Source organism: Cucumis melo, chromosome 1 (assembly GCF_025177605.1).
Source record: "Cucumis melo cultivar AY chromosome 1, USDA_Cmelo_AY_1.0, whole genome shotgun sequence".
NCBI lineage: Eukaryota > Viridiplantae > Streptophyta > Magnoliopsida > Cucurbitales > Cucurbitaceae > Cucumis > Cucumis melo.
The window spans coordinates 7,027,821-7,041,284 of NC_066857.1; the positions used below are offsets into that span (position 1 = coordinate 7,027,821).

At 31.3% G+C, this 13,464-nt stretch overlaps 1 protein-coding gene across 1 annotated transcript; it reads left to right on the forward strand.

Moving 5' to 3' along the window:
• Positions 1-10,010: 10,010 nt before the first annotated feature.
• LOC103503178 (alcohol dehydrogenase-like) lies at positions 10,011-12,298 on the forward strand. The gene is made up of 9 exons (XM_008467328.2): positions 10,011-10,156; positions 10,267-10,403; positions 10,511-10,557; positions 10,674-11,082; positions 11,186-11,261; positions 11,351-11,412; positions 11,552-11,647; positions 11,748-11,909; positions 12,004-12,298. Exons 1-9 carry the CDS (start codon positions 10,120-10,122, stop codon positions 12,121-12,123), a joined length of 1,146 nt encoding a protein of 381 aa, XP_008465550.2. The 5' UTR covers positions 10,011-10,119; the 3' UTR covers positions 12,124-12,298.
• The last annotated feature ends 1,166 nt before the right edge of the window (positions 12,299-13,464 follow it).

Genomic DNA, 13,464 nt, shown 5'->3' on the forward strand with positions numbered 1-13,464 from the left:
TTAGCTACCCTTCTGTATCGCATTGGAACTAGTTCACTAGTAAATGTTGGTTAGTTTATATACAATAAACTCTTAAAGCATGTAGACACATTGGCGTAAAGCTTCCCATTGGCTTCCCAAGATTGTTATCAAGTATTTTACTACTCTAACATCCTAAAGTTTTAATAGATCAAGATGCCCCTAGACCTGCTCCAAAAACCTTATCCTTAAGTTATAAACTTTTCCAGGGAACTTATGTTCTAGATATTTAGCACAACGTCTGTCATCCTAGATCAATTGACTCATCCAATTCAAAAAAATATCATTATTTTTCCAGAATGATTATTAATTTCTCCTATGTTTGTGATGTGAACTTTAGTTTCATAATTAGACAATAAAAACGTAACATTGGCCGGTATAACAATAAGTACCAAGGTCTTTAAACTAGATGATTTTACAAATTAAATTTAGTTAAAGAATAACATACCTTAATCCATGAATAATCTTCTTGAGGGATTGAGTTTCTCTCCCTTTACCTAGTTTAAAACTTAATTAGATTTCTTGATGAGGAAGAATTAACTACTTAATGAGGCAGTAAGAGAGACCAATTCCTAAGGTTCTATTTATAGACACCACCCATTATCTTTTAACTTAATGGGCCTAATAAAATAATAGGCTTCAAAGAGATAAAATAACATATAATACATATGGACCACATTAATAATAGTATTATATTTAAAATAATCTAACATTCTCCCACTTGGCCAATTTACATTATTTACCATATATGTTCATAGACATAATGCACAATAAACTTCATAACATATCATGTCAAGTCAAAGAAACTACTAAAGGATCATGGCGGGCATACATCATTGCATTAACATACTCCCTTTCATGTATCACTAAAAGAGTTCTTCTATTAACATGATCTATAATAAAGATAATCAATAACGGTTGAACAATAAGTGTCTTTATCAAATACGATGTCCTAGTTAACACAATTCTTTTATGTAGATACTAATCATAAAAATAGAACCATGAGATAAAATCAGAAACAATAAATAAATGAGCTCGAAGTGTCAAATAACATAATTCTTGATTTCAATAATAATATCTACTAATGCCCGTACGTTTAACATGATCATTGAATGTGTTTAATGACAATCCTTTAGTTAGTAGATCTGCAATTATAAGTTTAATGCTAATATGTTTGATCGACACTCTTTGTTTCTGAACTTCTTCTTTAACGATAAAGTATATTAATTTCATATGTTTAGCACCTTTAGAATACTTATCGTTTATTAGAGAAAACTATTGCAAAATTATCACAATACTGTTGACAATTCCAAGTCCTGAGATAAAGTTCTGTAGCCATAAGACATGAATTATAGCTTCAAAGCATGTTACAAATTCAGCCTACATAATGGATGCAACAACAATATAATGCTTCGCACCTTTATATGAAATTTCTCATTCATCTAATAGGAACAAATAACCAAAAGAGGATTATCATATATTTACACACTCGACAAAATCTGAATTTGAATATTCTATCACTTCAAGATGATCATATCTCTTGTAAGTAAGCATATAGAACAAGGATTATAATTAAACTTACTCCTACTGATCCTTAGGTATATACATCGATCAACGATGTTTTCTTTAAAATCAAAAAGTGTGATGGTATCATTGCACTGAAGATACCAATGTCTGAAAGCTTATTTAAGTCCATATATTGACCTCTTTAATTTACATACCATATGTTCCTTTCCTTCAGCCATAAAATCTTCTGGTTGATCCATGAACACTTATTCATCTAAATTCCCATTTAGAAAAGCAGTTTTCACATCCATTTGATAAAGCTCTAAGTCACAATGAGCTACTAAACCATAATAATTCTTAATGAGTCCTTTTGCGAGATAGAAGAAAATCTCTCTTTATAGTCAAGTCAAACCTTGTGTTGTTTGTTATTGCCATTTGAATCAAATTTGGTCTTAAAGACCCCTTTCCACCCAACTCTTTTACTTTCTTTAGGCAATTTTACAAGGTCCCAGACTTCATTATCATTCATTCATTGTAACTCTTCTTTCATGGCATCTAGCCAGACAGAATTATCTTCTTTAATGGCTTGTGAAATTGAAACTAGATCATTATTAATACTTAAGGTCAAATGTTGACTCATGCAAATAAATCACATAATCATTAAAAATAGTTGTTCTTCTTTGTCTTACAGATCTTCTTAACTCTATTTCTTGTGGTTCTTCAGTTACAGATTCATTTGCTATAACATCATTATGTGGTGTTTGACCATTGATTTGTTCTTCTTGTGGATTGTTAACATAGTTAACAACTACATGAACAATAACTTGAGAAGGAATTATAGATGAAGGAATTTCCACCCTTACTTCCTCAATTTCTACTTTACATGGTTCCAAACTTCCACTAATTACGTCATTCTCAATGAACCTTACATTTTCAGTTTGAAGTATTCTCATATTGTGGTTAAGACAATAAAACCTACTCCCTTTTGATTTTTCTAGATAACAAATGAAGAAACCATTGGTTGTTCTTGAATCCAGTTTCCTTTCGTGTGGATTATAAATTCTTACTTTCGCTTGACAACTCCAAACATGCGAGTGCCTTAAAATAGGTTTCCTTACTCTCCACAATTCAAAAGATGTCTTTAGGACTTACTTACTAGAAACTCTATTTAATAAATATTGAGAGGTTCTTAATGCATACATCCACAAGGACACATGTAAAGACAAATTAATTAAAATGCTTCTAACCACATTCGTTGATGTACGATATTACGTCCTTTTGCAACACCATTTTGTTGTGGTGTTCCTAGTATTGTGTATTGAGCACATATACCATGACTTTCTAGGAATTTAGCAAATGGGTCAAAACAATGTACTTTCTAATCATATTTTCCATAAATTTTATAAAATCAATGTGAATTTCAATTCCAGTTTAGGTATCTAGTTGGCCTGCTGCAATTGTTCACAGAAGAATTTGATAATGTGCATTGGGATTGTTGGTAATGACAATTTTCATCAAATAAGTATGGATTTGTTAGTACTAACTAGGTCTGTTGTTTTTATATTGGGATGAATTAATTTTCATCAAATAATTATGGATTCGTTAGTTTGGATTATGTGCATTGGGATTATTTAGCATTATCTAATTTCTCATGTGTCATCTAGATTGACTTAATCTCTCGCTGAATGTACCTTTTTTTATGACTTTAATGTTCTTCTAGGTCGGTTATTTTTATATTGCTTAGTTAGATTACCAAATGCAAGCACATACTACTTCATGTTGTATTCTTTATATTTTTTCTCTATTTCTCTGGGAAGAAAAGAGGTTGTCTATCCTCTTGTAGTGATATTTAAAATGAGGTTTTGCTTGATGTTGATGAAGAAGAGAAGGAAAGTATTCTTTTTAGACATAGTGAGAAGCTAGCCATTTCCTCCATTTTTGTAAGTGAAAGAGTTAAACTTACCAAATTCCTAAATCAAAAACAAGATTTTAAAAACTATTTTTATTTGGTTTCCAGAACTTAGTGTATTTGGCCATTTTTGCTTCTGCAGTTAATAGATTCGAGTAGGACTGTTTCTCTGTTTGGGCGGCGATAAATGTCGGTGATCGAGTGGACAGTGCACTGAAAGACATGGCTGTAGTATTCTCCATTGTTGTATTCTCTATATGTAAGTCGTTCTTTATTTTTTCACATTCAAATTTGGGTATCGTAACTTTATTTTTTTTTCAAGTTGATTTTATGATTTGGGCAAATATTTCAAAGTTACTCTTTGGGCATTTTCTTGCATTGTAGATTTAGCATCTTTTTGCACATTTCTGTTATAGATGACTTCAAACTATCCTATATCTTACAAACTTAGTGTATCATATTCATCTTTTCATATTAAACGACATTCTAGGAGTGTAATTGTCACTTGAGCTATTTTTCTCAGTAATTTATTCTACTGCTGCTTTGGATTTTCTTTATTTCTTCTTTTCAAAGTTTCTTTTATTTTTATTTAATGAATATTTGTACCTAATAGCTTCTACATAAATTTTCTAGGTGAAATTCAAACTGAATATTTGTTCATTGTTTTAAACTTTTCTATTGCACAATTTAAAGGTGAATGGCAGCAACCCTGAGATTTACTACCCATTTCAACAGGGAGATTCTTTTGTTTTCAATGCACTAGCTAGTCGATAAAACTATTGAATTCTGGTCGAAAAGCTTGTCTGTTGGGCGTGAAGAAAAATCTTATATTAATCTTCTTCAGGTAAGTGTACTTTAAGAGATGTTATTCAACTTATGCATTGGACTATAAAGCTGAACAAGGAGAATTAATTCTAAATTGTGTTGGTGATATGTAAATTATTCTAAATTAGTTCTAATAATAAGAGTTCACTTTTATGGCATTTATCTTTTCGTGGGTTGGAATTTTATATCCGGTTGATAGGCTTCTCATCTCAATTTACTATTTCAACGATGTACATTGATATATTTATTGTTGATTGAAAGCTATAAGTTTTAATCAAGTTGTAGATTTACCCTTTTATTATTTTCCTGTTTAGTTGGTTCAAGATACTTGAAAAATCCTGAAGTGCTTGACAAAGTAGGAATAAAGCCTCCTCATGGAGTTCTTTCAAAAGGACCTCCTAGCTATGGTAAGGTTAGTTTCACTCCTTCTAGATTTGAAAATATTTGAGCGGTAAAATATTTCATTTACACAAGTAAAATATTTTATCGATGTGACTAATGGTTAAAAGTGCCCAATTGTTGTGCTGATTTACTGCAATGCTGATTTTCTGCTGTTTTACATCAAAGGGTTGGCTTTAAATGGATTTTAAACCAATCGTTGTTGGCATTTTTGTGCTTTGTACTGATAATATAATGGAGAGCTCATAGATAGTATACTCAGTAGAATATGATCTGATGCATCCTGGCCTGCCTTAAAAAACTGTTATTTAGTTCTAGTGCTCTATCTTTATTCAGTTCTTCAACAATTGAAATGATGATTGCATCGAATTTATAGTTAATAGTGACAAGCATGTGGTCATGTTCATGTTTCAGTTTCAATAAAGATTGTTAAGAGGTCAGGAAGGACGTATAAGAATCGACAACGACTTTATCTTTCTAAGCAGATGAGAACCGTTGTGATTTGTTGAAATGACTACATTGTTTATTTCTCTATGTAATTATGTTGAATTGCGGCTAAGGATTGTTTACTTATGGTGTATAGCTAGATGTTACTATATCATGTTGAAGATTGTTTCGTAAATGTTGTTTACTTTTTGGTTTTTCTTTTCATTCTTTGTTATCAGACTGATGGTAGCACTCCAAATATTATTATTAGGGTTCCAAGCATGAGCAGAGTATATTAGTATTAGGGTTCCATACTTTAGGTTCGAGTTGCACCTCTTCTGGCTAGATCCAATTTGCTCATTACCAGGGATATAGAGTGGAATATCGAGTTGAAATATATGTCATTTACCTTCTTTTGTCGATATGGAGATGGATAGGTAGTGGATTAGTAGGATTTGGACTTTCTTGTTTGAGATACACGATCATTGTTTATGATTTTCTTTACTAGTGCTTATACTTATTCTTATTCTCATTATTTAGATTTTTAGACTCTATGTTGAAAATTACATTATATCTACAATATGGAAATTAATTGGTTTTATTTTATTTTCTTATGTGTCCACAGCCTCTTAGACTCACAATCAAGGTACACTTTACGAACTGTAAATGACCATGTTTATAAACTCAAAAGATCCGGACTCTCTTTTCCTTTTTATCGTTTAAATGACTAAATGTAGGGATGTATATTATCGTTTCTTTGTCTTGTTATTTTCCACTTTTTGTATCTCCTGGCGTCTTACAAAGAGAGAAAGATCATATTTAAGATAGTCATATTTAAGATGCGTATATGTAAGGCTTTCCATTTGAATACCCTCTACATTTCCAATACCAAGCTTAGAAGTTATAGAAAAGAATAATTTACTGCCAAGCTTAGAAGTTACTATTGTTGAAGTGTATGTGTTGTGGTGTTGAAGTGAATGTGTATTGTGTTGTTGAAGTGAATATGTTGTATTGTTGAATCAATTTTGTTTCCTTTTATTTTCTTACTAGGTTTTGCCAGAATCCATTGGAGCAGTGAAGTCATATTTGCGGCAATTCATTGATGTATAGGCATTTTTGTAGGTTTGGTAAGAAAATTTCTGGTTTAAATGTAGTTATTTAAATAGCTTATTCGTAATAAACTATATATGTACCAACACTTAAAGCGATATTATAAAGTGTATGTTTCTTTATATTAAAGTGTCCACCGTTTCTTTCCATATGTGATCATATTGGTCTGTGAAATGGTATGTGTAATGGCAAGGCAACGTGAAAAACAGGATTCAATAAAAAATAATGCAAGAAAAATAATGACTAAAAAGAAAATTATGACATTTAAATGTAAAAAACAAAACTGTCATCGAAAAAGTAATATTGGCAGTTAATTAATGTCATGGAAAGTGAAATGATGACAGTTAATAAGTGTCATAAAAGATAAATAATGACATTTAATATTTGTCATACAATATTAACAATGACAGTTATTTGTTGTCATAAAATGTAAACAATGACAGTTATCCGATGTCATAAAATATAAACAATGATACCTATTAACTGTCATCGAAAATAAATAATGACAGTTATACTCTGTCATAAGATATTGAATTCGTGACATTTATTCTATGTCATGAAAAACCACATTTCGTGACAGTTTTGGAGAACTGTCATAAAATACTTTTTATGACTGCTGCATCAATGACCGCAAAAAACAGTCACGAAAACTTTTAATAAGTGCATTTAACTGTCATCGTAGGCCATTTTTCTACTAATGATCATAAAAGTAGTGTTCTAATTGATGAAGTTTACTATTCCCTTGCATGAAGTCTATCCACAACCTTTTCTGCCTATACATAGGCTTCTTTTATATTTTATTAATTAACGAAGACTATTATTAATTTTACATCAATAACAAAGGTTTACATGGTATCATAGATGATCCGTGTAATTTCCTTCCTCTTTCTGTAGGTCTCGCAACGGTTCTTCAAGTTTTTTAAGCAAAGATCTTCTTTCTCCAATTTTTCTTCTCACAAACATTTTCATCCTGATTTCGATTCATCTTGATTCATCAAATTTTTCCCCCTAAAATTTTTGGATCTCTTCGATTTTGAAAGCACACAAACTTTATGAATTTTTTTATGGATCCAACAAAGCACCTGCTCTGATTATTCTCACTCCACCATCTACAGTACCAACTGATATTGTTGCCTCATCATCGACAACACTAACGTCGTCTACCATTGTCGATCCTCTTTATGAATATTGGATTGTAAACAATGAAGCATTAAAGACTATTAAATGCTACTCTATCTCCTAAAGCTTTTGCTTATATTGTCGGATGCACTATATCAAAAGAAAAATAGGAGGTACTTATGAAACTTGTACTTTTTCCCAACCTCAATCATAATTGAAACTTATACTTTTTCTTTAACACTTGGTTTTAGACTTTACAACCTTAAGTTATTAAGTAACAAGAATCACTAACGCAAGATACCACAAAGTCTTCTATTTAATAACTTAACAACTTGCATTCTAAATATAATACATGTGTTCTTTACAATAAAGACTTTTAAATAAAAACTTTAGGCTTCCAACACCTATCGCAACTTCTTAAACTAGAACCCCAAACTTGCTTGCCTCACGCATAGCAGCTCGCCTTACCCTTCTTTATTTGGCCCGTACGTCTTCATAAACTAGGAAGAAAAACTTAACACATTAAGTAAGCACAAGATACATTAAGTACAACAACATAAAGATTCAAAAAGAATGCTTTCAAAACACTTCTTTCTTTTAGAAAATCACTCACAAAACACTTTGCCTTAGTTTCCTTCTTTTTTGAAAGCCTAACTCCAACTCCTCTTCTCACCAAGTGCTCTCTCAGCAGGTACTACAACACTTTAAAAATCTAAGAATAATAACACTTTCTTCAAACTTTTCAATCCTATTTATACTACTTCAAAATCATATTAGTCATCTTTTAAGCCTCTTTTAGCTCGCCAGTTCCTACTTAGTACTTTACACGTGTTAGTTTACTTAGCTTCTCAGACCATGCTTAATCTTAACTCACAATATGTAATCAATTGTCTAGTCGTGATTAGACATTTCCTTAAAATACTAAAATCTCCTCACCTGGCATCAACTCGCACTACAACACCAACGCCTAACCCTTCTCGCAATTCCCTTCATCACGTCGCCTGGCTTCAATGCCAACTATTACTCATAACACATGCTTCAAAATACTTATCTTCTCAAAACGCCTACTTAAAAAATCAAAGCCCTAAACCCTAAACCCTATTCTGGAGTCTGGCCTCACAAATTCGCTTCTAGTCTTATGGCTTGCCTTTGTTTTCCTAATTATTTGCCTTCCCTCGTCAAATCTCAACCATAAATCTCCATTTAAATCATGCCTCTTTCAAAAACTTCCAGATTGCGCAGGAAATACTCTCAACAGAATTAGATCCACAACTGGTTTAATCTCATCATATTTCTTGGCAATCATCCCATATAATGGGCTGCTAAGTAACAATCTATCGTCTCAAGAAGCTCAGAAAGAAGCTGAATATCGTACCTTAGCAACAATGCATCCGTCAATTTCTTGGATAAGATAGTTACCCAAGGACCTACATATGTTTAAGACTTCTCCTCCATTGATTTTGTGTGATAACAAGTTTGCCATTAAACTAACTGATCACAATCCTATCTACTGATCCCAGGTAGAACAAAGCATGTTGAAGTAGATTTTCTTTTTATTCTAGAGAAAGTTGTGCACCGAGATATTCTTCTTCAACATATTTCTACTCATTCACAACTTATGAGTTTTGACAAAACTTTTAACTTCTTAACGGTTTTCATTACTTTAGTTCAAACTCATGCCTTAACAATGACTTTCGTTTTCGTTTGAGGGGGGATATTATTGAATATCTAGAATTAGGTAGTTTTACTTTTAGTTATTTTGTTATTAGTCTGTTAAGCATAATTGTTAGTCTGTTTAGTATCTTTGGTCAATAAATAGCTTCTTGTATATCTGATTAAGTAATGAAAACCATTATTTTACACCAATAATAAAGGTTTACAATTAAAACTTGACACAGTACACTTGTAGTTTTGAGTATTATAATGAACTTATTTTCCCTAAAATCGTAATGATGTATTTATGGTGAAATTCTAACCTACGACTTCCATATGAAAGTTATCAAGTCATCTAATTAGATTGTTCTTTGAACCAAATAAATTAGAGCATGCACCAAATGAATGTCATGTTCATCAAATTTGAAGGCTCGATCCATCTTCACCTTGGTTTGGGCTTTGATCACAATTAGATAAACTTAAAATACAATTTGATTTTAAAATTGTATGTTAATTTTATATATTTATTTATAGAACTTAGTTCAAACGATGAATTCTAACAAAACCAACCTTTGTTTTGGTAGAGGAAAAAAAAAACGTTGAAAGCTGTTTTTTTTATGATGTTAGATGGATCTAGATGGCTGAAGACAGTTGAACAATTGATTATTTTGATAAAATTTTTAGTTTTGATTTCATGCTTTAACTTACACAATACATATTTGGGTCAAGAGTTACAAAAAGAAAAACACAAAAAAGATAAAAATATACATAAAATAATATGAAAGAGAAGATGGAACTTAAAAAATTAATAAAGTGAAGCTTTCAACACATGAACCTCCTCCAAGTTGCTAATTCTTTTAACATTCATTTTGTAGTTTTTTAAATGTCAAAAGAACAAAAAGGCAGCCAACAAAACCAGATACGGTAATCATCAATGGTATTTGTCGCCCACAAGGACTTCCTAATAATTAATACTCTTTATTATTCTTTACTCCAAATGGGTATTGTTCCCTTTTGGCATTTTAACACTCTATTATAAATACAGCTTACCTTTGATACCAAAATTCAACCAAAAATCTCAATCTCAGCATATCAACATATTTCTTCTGTTGAATTAAGAAGTGTTGTGTGTTTGATAATTGTGTACAGAAGTGATGTCGAGCACCAAAGGTCAAGTCATCAAATGCAAAGGTTCATACACTCTTCTAATACTTCTTCTCCATAGATCTATTTAATTTTTAGTGGTGATCTGATATTGAAAATCTAATTATTTTAATAATTTTGTTTTGGACATTGTGCAGCTGCAGTGGCATGGGAAGCTGGAAAGCCACTGGTGATTGAAGAAGTGGAAGTGGCACCACCACAAGCCAATGAAGTTCGTGTTAAGATCCTTTTTACTGCTCTTTGCCACACTGATGTTTACTTTTGGGAGGCCAAGGTAGATAGATGTAGTTTCAATATTCATTAATATATAATTACCCACAAAGATTTTAAATATTTGACATTGTGGGTCTTCTTAAAACTGCATCTTTTTCTACATTTCAGGGTCAAACACCCTTGTTCCCTCGAATATTTGGACATGAAGCTGGAGGGTATGTTTCATACATATATATATATATATATAGTTTTTTATCGGGATGACTAAATATAGATATATATTATTGTATGTGTTTGTAATTTGTTTTATGTGTTTGTAAAAAAAAATCAGAGTTGTGGAGAGTGTAGGAGAAGGAGTGACAGATTTGAAAGAAGGCGATCATGTGCTACCAGTGTTCACAGGGGAATGTGGAGAATGTCGTCATTGTAAGTCAGAAGAGAGCAACATGTGTGATCTCCTTCGAATCAACACAGACCGTGGAGTGATGATTAGTGATGGGAATACGAGATTTTCTAAAAATGGGCAACCAATTTACCACTTTGTTGGAACCTCAACATTTAGTGAATACACAGTTGTTCATGTTGGGTGTCTGGCCAAAATCAACCCTTGTGCCCCTCTTGACACTGTATGTGTTCTTAGTTGTGGAATTTCAACCGGCCTTGGTGCCACTTTGAATGTGGCGAAGCCAACTAAGGGTTCCTCTGTAGCTATCTTTGGATTGGGTGCTGTTGGTCTTGCTGTATGTATTTTTATTTTCAATTTCTCTCCCTCTATTTTTTATTATTATTTATTTTCGTGTATATTATAGATATCATATACACAACATTTTCTTCTAATTATAGGCTGCTGAGGGTGCAAGAATTGCTGGGGCATCTAGAATCATTGGAATTGATCTCAATTCAAATCGATTTGAAGAAGGTAAAACACTCATCATCAATATCCCTTTATGCTCTTCCGGATCAAATTCTGATACGCTTATTTTTCTCTAATTTATTTTAAATCTACAGCTAAAAAGTTTGGTGTCAATGAGTTTGTGAATCCAAAGGAGTATGACAAACCTGTCCAACAGGTACATAGTTATAATTACTTTATTCATCAGTATTGTTTTAAAACTAAATAACATATATATGTATATGAAAATTGGTGATTATATTTGTGATTATTTTGATTGGTGAATTATGTTCATGCATATAAAACATAACAAACAGGTGATTGCTGAGATGACTAATGGAGGAGTTGATCGAAGTGTTGAATGTACAGGAAGCATCCAAGCAATGATCTCTGCCTTTGAATGTGTTCATGATGTAATTCTTTCATTATTTCTTATTAGTTTATAGTAATTACAATTATGTCATTCTAAACTAAAAGATATTGATTTTGATTTTATTATGCATAATAATTTAGGGATGGGGTGTTGCTGTGCTTGTTGGTGTCCCAAACAAAGACGATTCCTTCAAAACTCATCCAATGCAATTTCTGAATGAGAAAACTCTAAAAGGTACCTTTTTTGGCAACTACAGAACTCGATCTGACATTCCCAATGTTGTGGAGCAGTACTTGAACAAGGTAACTTTAATATTATTGCTCCTTTCTCCTCTCCAAAATATTTTCTTTGGTACAACCTTTTGAAATTAATACATACAACTTTCAAATCATGTAGGAGCTTGAATTGGAGAAATTCATCACCCACTCTGTTTCGTTTTCTGAAATCAACAAGGCTTTTGACTATATGCTAAATGGAGAGTCAATCCGATGCGTCATTCGAATGGAACATGATTGATAATCAAATCATCCCCTATATATGTAAAACATATCTCTCAAGCAAATTAATTAAACTGTGTGCTAGAATAAATCAAGTTTTGTTTTCCATCTCTTGTTTCTTGTAATTATTTTTGTAACTATGCATGTCATTGCGTGCATTAATTTTATGTATCTTTGGACGTATTTTCTGATTATCCTTTTGAATGTAATTATTATTTTTATCTACTTTGAATTAGTTATTATTTTATGAATTAAAAAACTTATTTTCACTAAAAAAATTATATGGACCACAATATGCTTTTAATGACATTAATAGAGAATAGTAGAAGCTTATCAATATCTATTATAGATAAAATTTAAAAAAAAAATATTATATTTTGTAAATATTTTAGTTTATTTATTATATTTGAAAATGCCCCATACAAGGATGGGTTATAATAAGAAGTTTTTTTTTTTAAATATAATAAATCAGTAAAATATTTACACTTATAGAACAATTTTGAAAACGAAAAAAGTCCACTGCCCCACGATAGAAAATACAAAAATACCTAAGTCAACACGCGATTAATTTGCCACATGGGCGTGCGAGTAATCTTCAATCGTGTACTAAAATCTAAACTAATAATCTACAAACGTTTAGATTATATATGATACACAATGGTGTAGTTCTTTTTAAACGATGGGGAAAAAGGCTTCAAATTTAAACGATCGTGTTGACAATGAAAAATGATCGTATTGATCATGGAAAACGATGGTGTTGATTATGGTAAGCGATGGTGTAGTCCGATGTAAATGATCGTTAAAAAATTTAAATCTAACCATCGTGTTGACCATGCTAAACGATCGGGTTGATTATGGTAAACTATTGTTTAGATCATGATACACAATCGTGTAGTTCTTTTTAAACGATGAGCAAAAAGACTTCAAATTTAAAACGATCTTGATATTCTCGAATATGAGGAATATGGAGAGGAATACGGAGAAGAATATTGAAACAATCATGAAATAACTTTAAAGAATGTTGTCGAAAATTATGAAAAAGAAATAAGAGATTTAAACCGAAGGATAAATTGTTTAAAAATAGAATAAAGAAAATCTGGAAAATAAGATGAAGAGATCGTAAAGAAGATGAATAAATCACAAACAAAAATAAGGAAAAGAAGTGACGAATCATCCGTAATGTTCAAGAGAAAATCTGAAATTATTTATGAAAAACACTGGTGGCTTTATGAGTTTTTTTTTTTTGTTACGTTACACTATTTTTTGGTTTTGTTATATTTATATAAATTATCCTAAAAATAATATATATTTTTTAACGAGTACATACTTTAAAAATAATAATAATATTCTTGTATAAATT